Source organism: Mastigoproctus giganteus, chromosome 1 (genome assembly GCF_048544385.1).
Source record: "Mastigoproctus giganteus isolate SK-2022 chromosome 1, ASM4854438v1, whole genome shotgun sequence".
In the NCBI taxonomy this organism is placed as follows: domain Eukaryota; kingdom Metazoa; phylum Arthropoda; class Arachnida; order Uropygi; family Thelyphonidae; genus Mastigoproctus; species Mastigoproctus giganteus.
This window is the reverse complement of record NC_143575.1, coordinates 257,137,267-257,160,071: the sequence shown is the minus strand read 5'-3', so window position 1 is coordinate 257,160,071 and position 22,805 is coordinate 257,137,267. Positions and strand designations below refer to the sequence as shown.

The 22,805-nt window shown below is 38.2% G+C and overlaps 1 protein-coding gene across 1 annotated transcript in view; it reads right to left on the bottom strand.

The window, feature by feature from the left end:
* LOC150091808 (propionyl-CoA carboxylase beta chain, mitochondrial-like) overlaps positions 1-22,762 on the bottom strand; it is a 99,285-nt gene extending 76,523 nt beyond the window's left edge. Inside the window, exons 1-3 of the mRNA XM_090369818.1 lie at positions 22,734-22,762; positions 22,176-22,299; positions 6,199-6,480 (exon numbers count right to left, since the gene is read on the bottom strand). Of these exons, the coding sequence (XP_090225944.1) occupies positions 6,199-6,480; positions 22,176-22,299; positions 22,734-22,762 (435 nt within the window). The remainder of the gene's footprint in view (positions 1-6,198; positions 6,481-22,175; positions 22,300-22,733) is intronic.
* Positions 22,763-22,805: the final 43 nt, after the last annotated feature.

Sequence of the window (22,805 nt, the reverse complement as noted above, 5' to 3'; positions counted from 1 at the left end):
TTAACTCTTAAATGATTGTTATTCTTGATTGGTCATAATTAATTATAATAATAATAATAATGGGTAGCACAATTACTTAATCCTCAGGTGGCTGGATGAATTAAAATTTATTTTCCCATTAAGCATGCTGCTCTTTGAGTTAGGATAGATCATCCTCCTGTCTTCTTGGCCTTCCTTTACTTTGTTTGCTTATGGGTCTCCAGTTCTTTACCATTTTTGCCCACCTGTCATTATCCATCCTGTTTGTATGTTTTTCCCCATTCTTTTTTTTTTTTTTTTTCTATTATACATCCTTTCATTAATAGATTGTACTTGACACTGTTTTCTGATTTCCTCATTTTTAACTTATCTCTTAGTGTTTTCATTTTTGTGGTTTAATTTATTTCTTTTATTTTTGTTATACCTCTTGACTAAGCTGCATATGTTGTAGGTTTTACTATCATTTTATATATTTTAATTTTGGCATTCCAATTGATGTTTGGATTCTTCCAACTTATCATTTAACCCTCCTAATGTTCTACTCGCTTTCAATGCTTGTTCTTTCAATTCTTCATGGGTTATTCCTGAACTATTAATTTGTATTCCTATGTAGTTAAATTTCCTTATTTGTTCTATCATTTTCCCTTCTAATTCTATAAGGGAAAATGATAGAACAGATCTGATGAAATTACATCTGAGTAGTTGTTAGGCCTGTCTTTGCTGCTGTTAGGAATTTTTTCTCCCCCATGGCTATTTCCATATTATACTCTTGCTTTTTTATTAAAATGATATAACATTCTTTGCAAATTGTTTTCATTTTCTACTATTAGTACTGCATCATCTGAATAGCGGATTATATTTAATTTACTTCATTAATTCATCCATTATCAAGCTGAAGAGAGTTGGACTCATTGAGTCTCTTTATCTTATTCCTTTAGTTATTTATATTTCTTCTGTATTTCCTTGATCTGTTTTGATTTTGCATTTATTGTCTGTATATATCTCTAATTACTTCTATTAATTGTTTAGGAAATTTGCATTACTTTAAGATTTCTATTACATCTTTTATTTCAATCTATCAAAAGCTTTTGTTAAATCTATGAAACATAAATTGGTCTGTTATACTCTAATGATTTTTCTATTATCTGCTGTATTATAAATATTGCATCTATGCATGATCTGTTTTTTCTAAATCTTTTCTGCTCATCACTTTAATTCTAAAATTTCATTTAATTTTTCAGATTTTTCTAATATTACCTTTGTATACAGTTTAATAAAGTGTTTAATAAATTTATACCCCTATAATTTTTCTAACATTTGCTTATCAAATTTTTATATATTGGTATTGTTATATTTTTCTGGCAATCACTTCATATATTCTTTTCTTTAAAAATCTTTAAATAATTCTATTAATTCAGTAGTTAGCTTATCTTCTCCATATTTTAGTAACTCATTATTTATTTTATCTACACAGGTAACCCCTTGTATAACATGGCAGTTTGGTTCCTATAAAATCACGTGTAGTGCGAAACCGTGTTATACGGGACTAAGAGCCAGTACAAAAAGGGGAGTAATTTTAATATTTATTTAAAATGGAAGAAATTAATCTAAAGCAGAAATCAACCTCCTACTAATTGACAAGCCAGCTGTTTTGAAAAGAACCTGCCATCAGTCAATGCATCTAATAGTAAGTTCTTTGTGCAAACACTGGTAATTAACTCAAGACAAGAAACAGTGGACACTACATTGTAAAATAATTTATTTCATATCATTTGTCTTTCAGAAAACTTGAATCTGATTATCAGCAGTGATTATTCATGCATTAAGAATCTGCAGATAAAGGAACCACTAGGTGGCAGTGATCACAGTGTACTGATGTGGGATTTACTTAAAGATGTAACTATCATCAAGGGAAAAGGGAAGGATTTTTGCTTTCATAAAGGTGAATACAGTGGTCTCAGACAGTTTTTAAATTCTATACAACTGGACCCAACTGATGGTGTTACAAATTCTAAATGGGAAGCATTCAAGGAAGTAATCTTGGAAGCTACTAGGCTTTCCATATCAACTAAGAAATACTGTTCAAGATTTAGGCCTAAAAGGATGTCAGATGAACTAATGAAACTCGTGGCAGAGAAGAAAAATGCACGGGATGCATATAAATTATCAGGCAACACAGAAGACTATGGTAGATATAACCTAGTCTGCAATAAAGTCATAAAGGAGGTTAGGCAAGCGAGGGAAGATTATGAGAAGTCTTTGGCAAAGGATGCAAACACTTCTTTACTTATGTAAACTCTAGAAGGAAGAGAATGAATCAGATTTGGTCCACTTGGTCCAAGTTTAACTCTAACAAGGGGCTAATGATTTTGTAATAACTGAGAGCAAAGTGGAGGAGAAATTGTTGAAATTAAGCATAAGAAAGGCACCTGAGGTGGATGGGATCTATCCAGTTATACTAAAGGAGGCAGCAAAGGAAGTAAACACTTGGCCATAATTATGAGAGCATCCTTGGATTCAGGGGAGATCCCCACAGATTGGAGATGTGCAAGTGTATCCCATTTCACAAAGGGGGATCAAAAGGTGACACCAGTAATTACAAACCTGTTAGTTTAATTTCTGTTCCAGGGAAAATAATGGGATCACTGGTTAAAGAAGCATTGCAGGATCATCTAGACAAGACTGCAGTTATAGTTCAGACACAGTATTGGTTTGTTAAGGGGAAGTTTTGTCTGACCAATTTGATTGGATACTACGATGTGGTAACAAAGGAACAATGCAAAAAATAATTTCGATATCATATACTTGGATTTCAGGAAAGCTATTGATGCTGTTGTACATGGATAACTGCTGTACAAATTGGAGCAGTATGGCATTAAAGCAGTGTTGAATCTGGGGGGGGTTGGAGTGACTGGGGTGAGTTTCACACCGGGCAGAATAAAATCCCCTCCCCCTAGCAAAAATAGCAATTTTTATTTTATTTGAAATTTTCTTCTTACTTCACTCTTTATGGGCCATATTCTCAGTTTACACAATGTTGTAATTACAAAACACAGATTCAATGAATTTATGTCAAACACAACACAATAAATCGCATCAACTAAAGCAGTGTTTCCCAAATTGTGGTAATCGTACCACCAGTGGTACAATTACCACATGTGGAAGGTTTTAGGTGGCACGTGGAGAAAAGAAATCACTAAAATTCAAAAGACAAAATTTTCAAAATAAATGGGAAATATTTCTGGCTGCACAAATTTAACTGAAAGCCACTATTCCAAGTGTCAGCATTTTCATTTTATGGTTTTTAGGTTCCCTTTATTTTTCATAGAAACCATTTGATAATGTTTCATACAAGCAGTCTACTTGCAACTAATTCTTTGTATATTGCAAACAAGACTGGATTGCAGGCCATGAATAGGTTTGCCTGAATTGGTTCCTCAGTGATGGATGCTAATTGTAATTAAGAGTGTCCCACAGCTTTGGGGGGGGGGTGTTAAACAATGTCTGAGCAGAGAGAGAGAGAGAGAGTCTACTGCAGCCACTATTTCAATAGTCTACTTTGTGGCTAATTCTTCATTTGTATACCTCAAAACAATGAATTAGTCGCAGCCTATAAACAATACATTTTATAACATTTTTATTATATATATATATATATATATCTATACTATGTGTAGTTTGTGGTGGGATCATCTGTTGTCAGGTTACCTTGATGAATACCCCTCAGAGGACAAAAATAATAAAGCTATATACACATGGAAAACTGAAAAAATGAATATAAATATATGACAAACAGAAAACCAATTAGCAACAATCTTATACATTCAATTTTGGAATCAAAAATGGGATATGTTGAGCTAAAGACATGTATCAAAGCTATGCTGTATTCCTGTTTCTAATAAATAAATAAATAAATTTTCTGTGTATACTCCGGGACTACCAAATGGTCAGGGGATTTCACAAGATAGACAGAATACAAGAAACAGCACCGTATTCAGCAGTCACGGGCTTGAACTCCAGTCACTCAAGGCACCCGCACACCTGACCACTAGGCTACGGCAGCCTGCTATTGCTGAATATCCTTTCAGTGCAATGAATCAATTAATGACAAAATTAAGAAACTGAATGGGACAGGAAACATTGCAAGACTGCATGAAGATAAGAGTAGAAGGCCCAAATGAGTTATTGGAAAAAGTAATAAATTAAGTAATATATATGCAAAGAATAAGATTATAATACTTGCATATTTGATTAATTTGTATGATTTTTTTGGGAATTTTAATGTGATTTTCATATTAAACTGATTTTTGTTATTAATGTGGTTTTTGTGAACTGGACTATTAGTATTTAAAATTATATACACATTACACATAATACATGTACTTGTGAAGTTTACATTTCTTCCCTCCCCCATGCAAACAATCTGGATTCACTGCATTAAGGGACATTTGAGTGGGAGGGGACAGAGAGTGATAGTAATCAATGGACACTGCTCTTCATGGACAGATATAATTAGTGGAGTTCCCCCTGGGTTCAGTGTTGGGCTCCTTGTTTTCTGTATTTATCAGTGATATTAACAAAGGTATATTAGGCTTAATGCCCAAGTTTTCAGATGAAACAAAGTTTAGCAGGGTTGTTAATAACAATAAGAACAGTACACTACTGCAACAGGATCTAGAAAAATTGGACAGACGGACTGAGGCTGGAAACTCAAGTTGAACATTGACAAATGCAAAGTACTGCATATGGGTAGCAGTAACCCCAGAGAAATGTACCAGCTGGGTGGTGTTACACTCGGGTAGTGGAGAGTGAAAACCCACCTGAGGGTAATTGTGCACTCAGATATAAAGTTTTCTGACATTGAACACAAGCTGCCAAAGCAGCTCATGGGGTCTTGTCATTGATATGCAGAAATTTTGCTAGCAGGCACAAGGAGGTGGCTATTCCTTTGTATAAGGCAATGGTCAGGCCACACCTGACCATTGCCTTATACAGTTGCTAGAGTGAGTGCCAAGGAGGGGAACAAAGGGGTGCTCTTACCAGGAAAAGCTTAAGATCTGCAAATTGCAGTGTCTGGAGACTTAGGCACCTGCGAGGTAATCTGATTGAGGTATATAAGGTCTTGAATGGTTTGAGCAGGCTCAGTGCTGATGAGATTCTTCCTTTTGCTCAGATTACGAACCTGAGGGGGCATAAATCCAAATTGAGGAAAGACAGTTCTAGAATAGACGTGCAGAAATTTACCTTTAGCCAACAGGCGGTTGGTTGCTGGAACAAGCTTTTCTCTGTTGTGGAAGCTTGATAGCTTAAATAAATTCAAGAAGGATGACAAACGTTTGGATCAAATGGATGGGTGAAGTGAGATTTTTTTTTTGGCTGGTGCTCTGTAAGCTTTCTTGCATCATAATGCCTCTGCTAATGCTAAATCTGCTAGAGGTGCAGCAATTCCTGAAATGGAAATTTTTATGCAATATAATGATCTACATGCTAGAATTTCTTAACTTGAAGTCAGTACAATTTTTTTTTACTGATTTTGCCTTTTTTTCCAGTTGTTTAAGGCTAACTCACAAAAGTATTTTAGTTAAATTAATACAAAAACAACTTCAGAGCTGTTGTAAAGCATCACATTATATCATACTACATATAAATGTAAAATGACTGCTTGCTCAGTCTGAAACAGCAATTTCAATCTCCATCTTTTGAAAATAATTTTTTTGTGTTTTCGAATACATACATACATATTTTTTATTTGAATTGTTTTTTTTAATTTCAACCAAGCATATATGGAAAACTAAAGCAAAAATAAATATATTTAAATGGAACGTAACGAAGCAGGTGGAACCAGAATTGACCCACTTGTTCAAGATCGTTTAACTAGATTCAGTCAAAACAAAAAAGGGGGGCGCCTTAATTCAAGGTCAGAAATATTTGAAAACGGGAGGTAAGTCTCTACCGCACATATCCCTTCATTTCGCTATAAGCTGTAATTATCGTAAAACCAGCAGCGCACCTCTCGGCAGTCGAAATGTGCCGAAAGAAAATGCTATTTTTATTATTTTTTTTACACTCTGTAAATGGCGTATATGTACACGTGACAGCGTGAACATGTTTATCTTAAACCAGGCATAAAATTGTACAATTCTTTTATCCTCCCTAACATGGCAACCACATCACACAGCATTATAAATTGAATTGAAATATACATAAAGGCACATCCACCTTTTTACGTTGAGCGTTAATACGATGTTCACCCCCACCTAAAAGAGCATCGCTTCTCTTACTATCAATTTTTTGTTTTGCTAAGAGATTGTGAGGAACTGTGCACCATCTTTGTTGCTCACTGTTAATATTACTCATCACTTTCGAAAGAATATTACTTGATACCACTAGCCCAATTCTTAATAACAGTTTTGATTCCATTATATATATGCAAGTGCAGAAGTAGTTTTTACAAAAACGAGGGATAAACGATAACTGTTCTATAACTTTTGCAAGGTCAGTCTACAGAAAAACGCAAACAGGAAATAACCATACACAGGTTTACTATCGCCACCTATTTTATGAAGAGATTCAGTACTATGATCTTGTAAAACCCTTGGTTAATTTTGAAAAAGGAAAAAATGTCCTCTTTTATACTCCAGCATGACCACTAGCTCAGAGACGTTTACACTAATTATTTTAACAAAGAATACAATCACTAACCTTATTCAGCAGTCATGCGGTTTTGAACCACGATCCAGTCAAAGTGCGTGTGATTCTACACTCTTACTTGACCACATCTAGCCTTTGAAGATATTCAATGCACTTTTTCTGCCGTGACCAATGTTTATGTACCACTTGCCCAATTCGTACTCCATTTCATTATCAATCAGTTCTTCCTCTCTTGACGAAGTTCCATTGTTTTGAAACTAATCATTAAAGGTAAGTCTCTTCGGCATTTCTGCTTAGGAGTTCTTCAAAAACTATTACCAATTAAAATAAATAATTACTTAAAATTCCGCAGATTATGCAAAAATACACAATTTGTCATCCCTTAGATTCAAAATAAATTGAAATTTGGACTCGAGGATTATTTAAAAGTTTTATGTTTAAATTTTTTCACTAAAAAAAAAGTTTGTAATATGCAAATTATTTTATAATATGCAAAACTAAGTAACTTTTATATACACGGTTAAAGTGTAAAGTACAAAATAAGTCGTCAATAGATCTTATTTACATTTTGTGATTGTATTTCACTAACCTACGCAACTAGAGGAGTATATAAAAAAATGTTCTTGTCTGTGAACCTTAAATAATATCCCCTGTAGATGTGTTGTGCGATTGGATGTCCACTCCAGTTATCCGCCGAAAAGAATATTTACTATTCTTTGTTCTCTTGAATTATCAGAAAACAGATCACGATGATGCTTTTATTACCACAGCATAATGTGTATACAGAACTGTGACTGACTGAACTTAGCAAGAGTTCAAAAAAAAACTGTTGGAAAATGGAAATTATTTCGAAGAATTAGAAAGGATGCAGCAATGAATTCTCAGTACTACAAATGACACCTTTCGGAGAATTACCAGGATTCAGAGAGTAAACATTGGAGGCGGTTGCCTTAATGCAACATTCTGTTTAAGAAAAGTAAATTGAGTAAGTTTGGTTTCCAGAATAATTAGATATCAAACAGGAAAAAGCTGCACAAACCACGACTATTACTCAAAAAATAAAAAAATACGGGACATAGTGCGTCCTGGAAAAAAAAAAAGAATCGGTACACAAGGACAAAACTTTTAAAATACGGGGAACCACACTCCTGGTCACCCTACATTATATCAACAAAATAATCGACTGATAGTAATATGTTTACGATAGTGTTTACCACATGGATTGTATTTCACTGACCTACGCAACTAGAGGAGTATATAAAAAAACGTTCTTGTCTGGATATCCAAGGTTCGGATGCCAATGATAATTTGTGAAGTGACGCGTTAATTGTGTTGTGGCATTTAATTATGACGACATTGGGTATGCATCGGCACACAGATATACAAAATTTTCATTAGATTTTAACTGGATAAATTTTAACGCGAGGGTGTTTTACACGTCATACTTTAAAAACATACAAATTGTTCACTAGAATTGATATTTTGAAAAGTTGCATGAATGTTGTTAATTGGTGCAAATATGTAAAGTGAAGTAACGCTAACATTTATTTCAGTGGTAGATGTCAGTGCTACCTGAATAAATTTGAGATAATCCCAATTGTTGTGCTGTCTGGGTGTCAACAGAGCAATTTACTGTGGATTATATGACAAGAATTGTGGGAAGTTATTGGCAATAGCGATTACAGGAAGATTTCTGTTCTAAAGCTAACAAAAGTAAACATCTATATATAGAGCAATTGATGTTCCATTAATTGATTGCATTGCACAGGTCCCCAGCAGCAGCAGCAGAGCTGGAACAAGTTTTTTTCTCCCTAAAGCAGTCGCATCTCCCCTTCTCAAACTAATATCATGTAAACTTACACCTTTAAATCTTAATTTTTGTGCTCCTAACCTTGAACCCAAGGCAGGTGATATGCACACTCAAATGTGTTTAAACCAACCCCTGTTCCATTCTCATGCCATACCACCAAAAGCTGCAGAAGTATTAGAAAGGGCCGATTGCTGCTATCAACAACATTGTACAATCTTGAACGTGTTTCGATTCGTTTGTGAGCAATGGGAGCCTTCATGTCTGGAAACCCGTTGGGTAGAGAAGTTCATTCTGCATTAAGAAATGCAGCACCAATGCTATTTTCTACTATGCTGGAATCGTGGTGGGCTGAAAAAATGCGAGACACGTCGACAGCCACATTCATCCACCACCCATAGCGCTGTCCACGGTGAGATGTTATTCCGAAAATGGCGTATTCCCGATACACACTTGATACTGTCGAACAGAGATAGTGCAGTTTTTGTACCACCTCCACGATAGAGTAACCCATGCGTCGGGCACCCACTATCATCCCTTTCAAAGTAGGTTCACTCAAGACGTTTATCCATACTGACATCGAATTACCGTATAAGTGAATGCAGTGTACCTGTATGCCTGCCAAGCGGTGGGTTCGTCCACTAGCGAGAGGGATGACAGCGTCGCGTTGCCCAGGAACCAGGTATCCCATGAATTTGGTATTTGGTATGTTGAGGGTATTGCGGCTCCTGGGATTTCTCCCATCTCCGCGGTGTTCTCTGTATCGAGTGACAGTACCCTGTCAAGCCAGAGATTTAAAGTGTGTGGATCGTGTATAGTGTAGTCTGTTGTGCCCATTGTTCATCTGGCTTATTGGCCATCGGGCCCATGATGGGACCCGACGTTGCCCATACCGCGCCAGGTGGAGGCTAGCCAGGTGTTACCAGTAAGGAATCAGTACTCTGGCAGGTCCTGCCACCTACTTTCCTCAGATTTCGATGGCTAGGACCTATAAAAAAAATTGCTTTAATCGCTGTTGGTGCTTTGTCTGGTCATAGAGATTTGCCTTAAGAGCGAAAATGGATTGTACGCTGGATGAGTTTTATTTTTGGCCGAAAAGGGTAGGGCAAGCAATTTTGGTGTAGTTACAATTTTGACATGTGGGGCTGTGCGCTGTGAAGGTAGACAGATTTGGGTGGGGAGAAGGAAGGCTGGAGGGTAGAAAAAGAAGAAAGGTACCGATAGAGAAGGTGGCCCCCAAATGTTCAGTGGGCATGCCCATGCCACACTAGAGGGAAAGTGGGTTTTGCAGGGAGAGGAGGGGACAGGGGTGTCCCCCTGCCGGGAAAAGGAGATAAAGCAGGCCCGGAAAGGTGTCGGATCTGGGTCGCCATTTGGCTAGTTGGCAGCAGGGCTGCAATCTAAGTCGTTCACTTTGACTCTCCAGGTGGTGGACTTAGTCTCGGCAGAGGCCAGGATGCGTCACCTGCACGTGACAGGCCAACTACATCTAGGTCCCAGTGTTTGGTCTGGTCGCATCCAGTTAGGACTCAGTTGCTGTAGGTTGTTGCTACCACTTGTGTTCAAGTCCTGTAGTCACTCAGCTGGTCGTCAATGGCCAGTTGTGTTCTTTGTGTCCATCGGTGGTCCAAAGTCTGAAGTTTGTTTCAGGGTGGTGAAAGTGCTCTTTGCCTCGCGAAGAGATTTTGAGCGAAAAGCGTGAAAGCCTTATAGTTTGCTTCTTCCTGCAGCACTATGGCCTCCTGATTTCTAAGGATAGAGCGTAGTTTGGTAAACAGCAGGCCACGGAGGTCTTCATATATATTACATTCATAGAGCAGGTGCTCCCAAGTTTCTTCTTGTCCGCATCTACAGTGCGCTATGTCCGAGATTCCAAAATCGTGTAGCTTCTTCCTGAAGGAGCCATGCCCTGTCAACATCCCATGAATTCTGTCCTTTCGGTATAATTACTAAGGAATACAGTGTATAAGATACACACAGGCCTGTAATATTGACATGTGGTTACAATAGCGCGCTAATAATAAAGGCGTTGTAACATTATTTTTTTACATCGAGTCACCCAGTACCACCTGAATCAATGCTTGTCTGCTTGGTCAATACGAGTGTGTGTGATACAGCTTTATTATGGAGAAAAAATAACATTTTTTTTTGCAGTAGTTTCTGATCTTTTTGATGATCAGCACATCTTAACTTATCCATTATGAGGCAATAATGGGGATCAATTGGATTATTATTATTATTATTATTATTATTAGCCCTATGGTGCAATAAAGCGTGAGGCTTATGCTGCACCAGCCAAAAAAAATTACCCAGTTATCCTGAGAGAGAGAGAGATAGAGAGAGAAGTAGAAAGGAATCACCAAGAAAGAGAGAAGAATGATAATATCCAGCTCAGGACCCTGGGTGTGCCAAGCCCATATTCACCAGATGTGAGCCCCTGGGGTGAAAAATATTCTCATTAACCCCAGGGGGGGGGGGCTCAGATCTGGTGAGTATGGGCTTGGTACACCCAGGGTCCTGAACTGAATATCATCATTCTTATCTTTTTTGGTGATTCTTTCTCTCTATCTCTTAGGGTACTCTTTTTTTTTTTTTTTTTTTTTTTTTATAGTGCAGCATAAGCCTCAGGCTTCCTTTCACCATATGGCCAATAATAATAATAATAATCTATTACAGATAAATGTGGTCTTTCTGTGCATGGTCCATATTGAAGTATGGTTGACAGGAGCACAGGAATTTACCAATTCGTTGTAACTTTTATTGCAGTAGGTAAACCAGTGCAGCGATAAATAATAGGCTGCGTTTTTTTTTTTTTTTTTTGCTGCATACTGGTTGTATGCTGGTGGGTATATACATTACCTCACAATGAGTTGGTCTGTATGATTTAATGTTTTTTTCTTCAAAAAAAGTTCAGCCTTTTTATCCCTCAAAACCGAAAAAGCCGACCACGGATGACACGAAATTTAAGGACACAATACATTGATCTCAAGGCAAATTCTAAAAAACCCATATTGAGAAACTGTGTGTTTTATAATTGCACTTTTTTCTGATTTCTGACAGCTGTTATTGTTGTTTGAGTTTTTCAACACCAATTAGCGAGTGTGCTAAGCAACAACCCAAGAGTGTGTGACGGCAGTATATTGTATCTGCAAATTGCGAGTATTGTGTGGGCAATTTGCTTGTTTTGCTGGATGAAAACCTCAAGTTTCCTGGAGGAAAAACCCTCACCTGAGACCGACTAAATCAGCCATATTGTGCAGAAAGCCCATAAAAATTCCTCGATTCATTGATGGAATTCAAACGCGAGAATTTTACATCCAATGTTGGGAAGAGGGTGATTATAACAACTGTGTTCTCTGCTAGGGCAGACCAATATACTGTACTCTCGTGTAAATTGCATGTATTTTGTGTTTGGTTTCCTGTTTTCCTGGATGAAAAGCCGAATTATTGGGTAGAAAAAATTGTAAAATCCCCTCCTAAGTCTGATTAACTCGGCCTGTATTAAAAAGGCCCATAAAAATACCGCTGGTCGTGACAGGATTTGTGATCTATAAAGTGTGAAAGGATTTTATCAACTATGTCACTCTCAAAGGTAGTACGTTTGTTTGTTCGTTTGTTGTAGAATTTTAAGCGCAACTGCAACTTAGGCCACATTGCGCCATATATACAGTCGCGAACAAAAAAACACCATCACTTGTGAATTTTGCAAATAATGTGTTTTGCATGCATTGAGAGTTGCAGAAATGTTCGAAATGCACTTGTGAATTTTGCAAATAATGTGTTTTGCATGCATTGTGAGTTGCAGAAATGTTCGAAATGCATTTGTTAGATGGGATATAAATCTGTGAATGAAATCCAATAAAAAGACTTCACCTGATATACCTAATTGCTATAAATATCTTCCCAAAGGGTAAAATGCGTAATTAATGGAAATATGAGAAATCATGCAAATGGAAATCATCGCAACCAAACATACATTTTATTGCATTTACGTGTACAAACTGAAATGACCAGTTAACGTAATAGTATCATGTACTGTAAATCAGCAAAATAAGTCCGCAATATTTTGTTCTTCCTCCTCGAGCTGCAATTACAGCCTTGCAACGATCTGGCATAGAGTTAATCAACTTCTGAATATACGGTTGCCCAATTTCGTGGTACCACACCCTTACAGTGCTCTCCTGCAGCTCAATCTTACTTGTTGGCTTCTTCTGATCGATTTTAGACTACATTATGTACCAGCAATCTTCAATAGAGTTCAAATTTGGACTGTATAATAGTGTCAGCCCAACACTGTAATGAACATTTCTGAGGTATGACTGCACCTTAAGGGAGAAAAACGAGGGGAAACATTGGTGTATGTTTTAAGCCTTGTGAGACAAGAAGACAAACTCATCATTAAATCTAAATAGCATAAAACTTACCAATTTTTTTGTGTGGGAAGGTGCTGAGTCCTGTTGAAAAATTCAGTTTTGGACGTCTTGTGGTGATCCCTAATAACGGGGTTTCAGGCACTCCTCCAAGATAGCAATGTAGGTTTCTGCATTCACCGTTCCGCTAATAAAGTTAATTCACCCCACCCGTTTTCTTGTTATGTATCCCCAGACCATCTGATCGACGGGGAACTTTACAGTTGGTGTGGTGTTATGTCAGGATGGTATGCCTCCAATTTTCGTCTTTTGACATATCGCTTCCCATTCGAGCCATGCAGGTTGAATTTCGATTCGTCAGAAAAGATGACGGTGTCCCATTGCTCTTTTGTCCATGAAAGATGCGTTTTAGCACAAGGAAGTCGCTTCTTCCCTGTTTGTTGGCTCAACAAACGCTTCTTCTTGACGATAGGCATGCAGACCACATTCAGAAAGCCGTCTTTGGATAGATCGTGCACTTGTTTCAACACCAGAGGCCATCTCAAAGTCCACTTTTAGATCAGGAGCACTAGCATGGTGATTACGAAGGTATAGCCGTTTCAAATATCGATCTTGGGAAAGCGTAGTCTCTCTCCTACTGCCTGATCCAGGTCTTTTCTTCACATCACCGGTTTCACCCTTTAATTTCAGCACCCGGGATACTGTTGACTGGTGGTAACCTATTTTATCAGCGGTAGCACGCGTAGAAAGCCCTTCTTGGGACAGAGCAACCAACTGCTACACTTTTTTTCTTGGTGTCAATTGAACATATGGAGCCATGCTTACACCTCCGCAAAACAGGATAGTAATGAGCGCTTGTACCCTTCCAACGCCGTATTTATAGAAACGGCTGATGCAATACATTGCAATTACTGTCTGATGCAATAAAAGCGTTATCTGATGCAATACCTTTCCTTTGCGACAAACAAAATGACTGTAATCAAACAATATATTATACGTTTCACTACAAATGTTACTTTTTTTAAGATGATGCAGTTTTTTTGTCCGCCACTGTACAGTCTGTAAATTGCGTGTGTTCTGTGGTCGATTTGCTGACAAAAAACCCGAGTTTCCGAGAGAAAAAAAAATTGCTGCCGTTCCTTAAGACTGATTAACTCAACCACGTTGTAAAATAGACCCATAAAAATACTTCACGTCATTGATAGGATTCGTACTCAGGTCTTTTCCAACGTATTACTACCCACGAGGGTGGTAGTACGTTGTGTATTCGAGAAAGTGGATTGTATTCACGCAGAAAATTCCATTCTTGTGCTTGTTGGGCTGGGCAAGGTCACGATAAAAGTAGCCTGGATGCGACTGGTTCAGCTCTAAAGAACGTAAATTGCATAGTACTAACGGAATCTTCTGATGTAGTGGGCGACAGCAAATTGAATACAATGTTATTGGATCTTTATCAAGAAATGGAGAATAGATGCTTTTTTTTGTTCTGCATGAGAATCACTTAAAAGTCTTGCTATGGCCAGGATGCCAGTGATTCTGGAATAACGTACTTGGACATTGATTTGCGCATTTCGAGACTGATTCCGTATGTAGTAGCATACGGAATCATAAGGCCCAGGTGCGAATCTCGTCGATTACGCGAAGAACTTTAGTGGACTTTTTTCACTTCGTGGCTGAGTTATTCGGTCTCAGGCATAGATAGCAAGGTTTTTTCCACCAGAAACTGGGGTTTTTTCGTCCAATAAAACAGGAAAATCGACCAGAGAACACACGCAATTTACAGACAAAATAAATATATGGGGCAGATGTAATCAATTATCATAATTTGGTGATATAGCGGTACCCAACATTGGCAACCTGCAGAAACTCCATAAGGAAAAAAATCAGAAAGTACACGAACCTAAAACAAGAGATCAAAGAGATGTGGCATATGCAACAAGTAACGACCATCCCAATCATCGTGTCAACCACATGTATAGTGCCAAAGACCCTACATAACAACCTAGCAGCAATAGGTCTTCCAGCAAACACGGAACTCCAGAAAGTCGCAAACCTGAACATCTGTAGGAGAGTCAGAGTTCCTCGACCAACAGTAACACCAGCCATTATAAACACCCTGTGTACTTGGTAGCAATACCCGTCACGAGATGGAATCCCCAATAAAGGAGTAATAATATAAAGAGCAATAATAATAATGATGATGATGTCGACATAGATGTATTACTGAAAGAAAACAAGTCCAGCAGAAAAAACAAACATTCCATAATCCTTAACTGAGGTTTGTGAGTGTACTTCTCGCTTTGTGAACAGCGCCATTCGATGCTCAACTAGCAGTTTCTACTGTTTACAAGTGGTTAATGTAATTTCGTCGCTTCGTTATAAACGTAGCCTTACAGACAAAAGTTAATTTTCTGAGGTTGTATAACGGGTCTAATTGAGGCCAAAGTGTAGGGATCCTTTATGGATTCCTTCCCCCCCATTTGTCCCATCAACTGAAAATCAAAAAAAATAAAATTTTCCTATGCTACTTATAAAAAAATTAATGAATATAAAGTATCACAATTTGAATAGCGTAACTTGTGAATAGCTTTTCTAAAATGCACTTTCTGTAGGTTCCATAATGTCAAATGTCCATTGAAGTTAAAGTCAAGGATTTAGGCCACCTCCATACGCGTAATGCACGTTGCGGAATATATATCGATCAATATATGTCCAGAGGCGTGTGATTTATCGTCAACAAGCATGCCATTGAGAACGTTTGGGATGTGATAAACACGTAAGTGCTCTTTAGACACTTATTATTATTATTAGCCATATGGTGCAAGAGCCTGAGACTTATGCTGCACCAGCCAAAAAAAAAAAAAAAATTCTGAATAATCCCGAGAGAGAGAGACACAGAGAGAGTGTGCCAGAAGTAGAAAGGAATCACCAAGAAAGAGAAGTATGATGTATCCAGCTTAGAACCCTGGATGTTCCATGCTCATACTCACCAGATGTGAGCCCCTGGGGTTGATAATATAAAACAAATTCCCATAAATTTTTTACTTTTATTTCATCAAGCAATGGTATGAATCCTTGCCAGGGCAGGAGAAAAACATAATCTACGGGATCCAATAATAATAATAATTATTATTATTACTTTATATTGGTAAATGAAAACAGCAATTGTAATTCGACTTTTCAAGGCTGATCGTATAGTTCAGGGGACCTGGGTGCAAGAATTCTTTGGCTGTCCCTCTCCTAAGGACCAGCTTCGGAGTTTGGTTCACAAGATCTAGTTAGATATATAACTGGTATTCTGATTCAATAGTTACCAAAGAATCTCTCCTTCGTACGAACCTGGTAGCAAGTCATCCTTTTGTAGTTATTGCTGTTTATTTCGACTGGATCTGCTGTAGGCGATCGGTCTGCTCCTCTCTTGGAACGGTTTTATGAGGGTGCCTACTGGCCAGCAGCTAGAATCCAAGACGATATGCTTTGCATTCGCAGGGCAGGAGATGATAAAGGAAAAATTGATCGGGTGTCTAGTTCCCTTTAATCCAGATCATTCACACTGTCCTAAATATGTCTTTCCTCTTATAAGTGCTTTAAATGCTAAAATCAAAACAATAAAAATAATTCTGATCGATGGTTTCCAACCTTTTCTCATTGGTTGACAAGTTAGTGGATCAACTTTTCGTCATCAAACACCAAGAATCTAGTGTGATGGGTCTCCCACTTAGACTTCCACATGTTCGTAATAAACTGATATACTGAGACAACATTGAAACCATTCTGCTTTTCTCACTATTATCTAGGGTATGCGTGCCCTCTGGATGAAATGTCTGTATGTACATAAATAAATAAATCTCCAAAAGGGACAATTCTGCATAAAATAAACAGAAACCTCAGAGAAGAAACTGCCGCCATCTATGAACAGATTGTGCTATGAATTTCCTTTTAATTATCATTAAAAATACATTTCTCACTTAATGATATTCATTTGCGATTAAGAAAATGTATTCTCATATTTTTTTCTATCTATAGTAGAACTAAATTTAATGTTCGTTTTTTTCTGTGTCATTTAACGCGATCACAACATCTTGAAGACGCAAAAACACGAATGCACTAGAATGATTTATGATTTGCAAGTGACCTTGTTGGATTAAATCTCCAGTTCATTCCATAATCTTGCATTGGCAACACTTTTCAATTTTCATACAGTAAGACTACGCTTTCCAGAAGAAAGAAAAAAATAATAATAATAAAAATCCGGGCCCTAGGTGTTGCAACACTTGATTTTAACAGCTTACAGAATTGTCAATATGGTAAGAGTGTATGCTTTGAAACGCTAATGCTCTTACCTCTCGTATTACGGAACTTCTTAGAAAACTTAAATGAGTTCTTTCTCGAGAGTATTGACTGAAGAAACTGCAAACCAGAGAGCACCCTAAACCCACTTGAAAGGGTAGTCTTTTATATTTTACAAGTCCCTTCACAAATAATCTCCGTTACTTTAAAGACTTTCCCAGTTCAATTTATTTACTTGAAAGGATATCAGCAATGGCATTAAAGAGCAGAATGTGGTAGTTTGGTTTGTACTTTCATGAATCTCATAAAGACCTAGAAAGGAAATCTCTGCCGGGTGTAATCAATGACTTGAATAAAACTGATGTTACAACCGTTTCTAATACGTCTTGCAATAAACGACATTTCAAGTTCTTCCAGCCTTATTATTGGAAGTAATCTCGTATTTTAAGGCTATAATCTTTTAAAAGGCAGTGTAGATCCAGATTATGCCTGCAAAACCAGATTGGTTTCGACATTTCAAAGTTTTTCTCTCTATTTGAAAAAATGAAAATTAGGGCTGTTCAAAAAGTAGTGGAGCGAGGCCATCACAAAAAACCTTTATTTAACAATAAAAAGGATATGTAACAATATCATATAGTCCAAACCACTCTTGCCCCTGATTTGTATAACGTACAATAAGCTCCATCACCCTACACGTAAAGGTACATTAAGTAAGCTTACACCGCGTGGATTATTCTTATATCTGATTGGACCATACATTTTAATTGTCTCTCTCTTATACACCATTCGGCTCAATCCCATAGGTTATTCTAATGTTGCTATTTCCTTGTGTCTGGCAAGATTAAAATAACTATCATTTCTCCGGCCATTCACGAAGCCTGTTCAAATAATTCTGAAGGAGCTAAATCTGGATGTCCCGTTAACTACCATCCCCACAATCCACAAATTACCTGCAAATTTCAATATTGTACCCTTCACTCCCTTGTCAGTGCCATTAAAAAAAAACCTGAGATGATTTGCTCGTTGTGAGGGATGAAAAACCGGGAATAATCCAAGAGGAAGCCCTATTCCTCTGTCCGTGATCAGTTAAACTACAGTTTACACTGAATAGGCCTGTAAGACGTCCTCCAGACCCAGACGGGATTTGAACTCATACTACTCTCAAAAGGACGACAGTGATGAATCAACCAAATTGTCCAGATATTCAACTACACACAAAGAGAGCATGGGAAATGTACGTGATTATAATAAAGGAGCCAGATGTCGCTTCTTGTTACTGAAGTAGTGTGGGTGCCCATCATTAGTGTGGGGATATGCTGGACCTAACTTAACTGAAGCGTACATTATGTTCCCCTTAAAATGGATATCATTTTTAGAGTAAGCATAGATTATTTAAAAAAAAAAAACACCTCTGAATGTAACAAGAAAACTAGTCCAGGCCAGTGTTGTTGCTATGCAACGTGATACGTATTTCGAATCAACTGTCTGTTTAATTTTACACTACCCTACATTGCCAAAGTATTCGGATTCGAGAAAAATTAACCTACACCAAGTGGAAAAAAAGTCTGGGTTCGAATCCGGTTAATGAGCATTTTTCACAACGTGGTTGAGTTAGTTGGTCTCAAGCGAGGATCACATTTTTTGTTTTCTTCCAGGAAATTAGTTTTTCGTCCGGGAAACAGCAAACTGACCGAAGAATACACGCAATTTCAGACACAATACACTGCCCTACTATTAATTAATATGTTCGCAAGCCATCGAGGAGACAGTAATCCGATAGTGAATGCAAAATTCGCAATCGACGTCATTAACAGATTTGCAGTGCGGATAATAGGATGCCACATAAGCACTCAGTCTGTAATTGACATTTCAACGGCATTGAACATCCCTAGGTCAACGAGTGGTAAACTGATCTACAAATGAAAGCGGATGGTGGAACCATCATGAAACGACCTGAAGCTGACAGAATGTGACAAGAGAGATCTACAGAGAATTTTCTGCTCGGAAAACAGGTCGAAGTTGTCGCAGCAAACACACACAACTGTGTGTGTGTGTGTGTGTGTGAGAAGATTGAGACACGTGTCAGCACCTGTACAGTGCGCAGGATGGTGCATGATATGAGTAACAAAATTTTGTCATAAACTTAGGAAAACTTTGGAGATTTTTCGAAATACTTAAACGGGCATTTGATGATGATGTTATAGGGAGAACACAATTTTTTTAATGATATTCGCGTTTCTAATGCTGCCAAACTTTGGTTGAGGATTTTGAGCACTCAAGTCGTCCATCGTCAAGCTGGATCGAGTGCGCAGGACAGTGCTGATATGAGTAACCACGGTCGTGCAGCTGTCAACGAGCCACTAATCATCCAGACCAATGGCAGATGGTATCCAGCTTAGTGAAAGGCTCGACATTCTTGGACCGTAGACGAATGAAATGCAGTGCTTTGACATGATGAGTCATGGTACATGGCCTAACAGTCTGATCGACAACGAAGTATAGCTGAGGCAGCATGATAGTCTGAGGCTGTTTTTCATGGTTTGGCTGGCCTGGGATCATTCGTTGTTTTGGACAAAGCCATGAATGCTGACTCCTATTTGGACGCCCTGGACAATAATGCCTTAACTACGTTGTGGCAGCACTTCGGAATGGGCCCATACCTGTATTATCAGGACAAAGTTCCATGAATGCTGCTAGCATTGCGATGGATTGAGGACATGAGTGTCTTAAAGTTGGACTGGACCTTAGAACCCTGATGTAGTTATTTACAATTTGGCTTGGCAGAGGGAACTCCTGATAAACAATTTCTAATTGTCGAAGAAAACAATGTGTGTGTGCTTGACGCGACTTGCTGTTGCCTTTTTTTGAAGTAGAGATGATGGATTAATTATAGGCTGTTTGTCCTCATGGATGACTTGAAGCACTTTTTCAACATTTTCATCGATCCAGCTTGACGATGGACAACATGAGTGCTCAAAATCCTCAACCAAAGTTTGGCAGCGTTGCAAACACGAATACCATTGAAAAATTTGTGTTCTCACCATAGCATCATCACCAAGTGCTTGTTTACATACGTATTTCATAAATCTTCGAAGTTATTTTTCTAAGTTTATGACAAAATTTGTTGCAAATTCGCTTTTCCTTAACGTCCGCCATCTTACCCAGATACAAAAATCGCAAGACAGGAGTTTCTGGTTGGAGCAAATGTTAGCGTTGTCGAACTCTGATTGAATTCTGGATTTATCACTATGATACGGCAAACAGTTCAGGAAAACTACTTCCAAGTCGGAAAAGCATTCAAAGTTCAAGCATCAACCGATAGAGTGACGTTGGGACTCTGCCGAGTAAGAGGCACAGCATTGAACGAAATCTCTTGAGTTAAGTGGGATGTATGCCGAAAAATAATAAATAAAATTAAAAACAACTTTAATTGCTACCAATTATAAAATGAGAGGCGTTACTTTTCAGATCGCTCTCTCGTGTAAAAAATTGAAAATCTTTATTCGATGTCCAGTAGTTTCCACTTTTGCTGAATTACAGACCACAAATGTCATGACATGGATTCCCTTAAGTGTATGACAAAGACTGGCTTCAGGTTTCATCATTCTTTTTCACGATATTTGTCAGTTGCTGTATTGAGGAAGAAACCTCTTCAGAAACAACGCAGGGTTCAAATTCGTGTGGAAATTCCACACTTACAGTACAGATCCATCAGAGTTTCTTCCAAAAATCATAACCATCGATGAAACGTGGATTCATCAATGAGATCCGGAAACGAAACGGGAGACCGTGCAATAGAAACATGGGCCACTACCACTCAAAAAATTCAGGACTCAACCTTGCATTGGGAAGATTATGGCCACCTTTTTCTGAGTTATGGAATCGCGCACCACAGGCACATAGTGTATAGTGTTTATTGTCAAGCTGCACCGGGGGCTCCCTTAAAGCCGCGTACTAATCTCTGCGTCGTTATACAGTACAAACTCTGTAAATGCCAGAGGTAGTGTAAGTTTTGGTATTGGTCTGCGTAGTGGTGTTGGGTTATGTTGGTCTGTTGTTCCTCCGGCGTTTAGCAGCGGGACACTTAGTGGGACCCCACGTTGCCCATCCTTTCCCCTGAGGAGGCAGCCGAGCCCTGATCTGGGCCTGAGCTTGAAAAAAAAAAAAAGATCTCTGGAAGATGAAAAGAGAGTGAGGGTAGGAGGGAACTCATCCTCCACACAGTAAGGGGCTGTCAAAAACAGTAAAAGTTTTGTGGTCGTAGTCTACTAGGTGAAACGTGGGGGAAGCGATGTGGAATTGGTGGGTGACAAAAATTCATAGAGATAGGGTGCCCTATGATGGGGATTGCATTGTGGGTGCACAGTGGCTCTCTGTATAAGATCTCACACCAGCCAGACCAGCTGGAGACGGTTTCAGCTGTTAATATGCCTAAGGGAAGAGGCATGACATCAGCATGGCAGGGGCTCCTAATAGGTTGCTCCCAATGCAGTCCAATTTGGAGGTCTGTTTGAACACACTCATGGTAGATTTCATTTTACCATAGGCACACTATAGCAATAAATCAAACATTACGATTACCATTTATTCTGACCCATGCAGATATGAATTCTACACTGTATTAATAAAACTATCCGAAAATTCCTGAAATTTGGTAAAGAAGCATCAAAACCAGCAGCCATTTAAATGTGATCTTAAAAATTTATATGCCCCATAGAATTATTGTTTTAGTTAATAAAATAACTATAATTAAAAGCCCCGAATACATTACAGCTTTTCTGCAGCTACGAAACTCATTGATTCAAAACAGGCATCCTCATAGAATTCGTCTTTCCGGCTTTCGTTTTTCCACTGGAAATTTCCGAATCCTGCTTCAGAGAGAGCTTTTTCCATACCCTCCTGAGTTAAATTTATGCTCTTGTACTTCTGGTCTTTAAGTGCCCACCATTTAGAACCAAACGTCCCCACCAAAAACAGTCCTCCTCCACGGCGTATCAAAGAAGCAATAGTTTTCAATGCTTTTCCAAATAATTTTCAATCAGGACAAGCAGATTCTAGGCAGAGAGAGAGGAAATAACCAAATCATATTCCTGGATGTAGTTTTTTGGAAGTATTTTGTCCGCTATTACATCACAAAACACCACGGCTTTTAGACTGTGTCGAAGCCGTGACTCGATTAGTGTCTTTCCACTGTCCAAGTCACTGAAAAATAAAATAAAAAATCACTGTCAGTATTCCTTTATTTGTAAGCATATTAAATTATTTTTATTTTTTTTATAATGAAACATGTTGCTGTTTTTGTAGGGTTTCAGGAGCATCAGCGACTAAGGCCATACGGCTTTGTGTATATTGTCTGTAAATTGCATATTTTGAGGTAGATTGTTTGTTTGCTGGACGAAAAATCAAAATTTCCAGGAGAAAAAACATCTACCCTCGCTTGAGACCGACTAACTCGGCCACGTTGTGAAATAGGCCCATAAAAATTCTTCTCATCATCAACGGTACTCGAACTCAGGTATTTCCATCCAGTGGGGAGACAAGGGCGATTCTACGAACTGTGCTAGCCATGAGGGCAATCGACTTCTGTAATGTGACCTCTTTGGTAATTCTTATACCCCTATAAATATCCATCATACCTGGCCAAAGTTTCTCGCTGTCTCCTCATTTCATCGTTATTCTATGGTACACCACCACCGTTAATTTTGTCC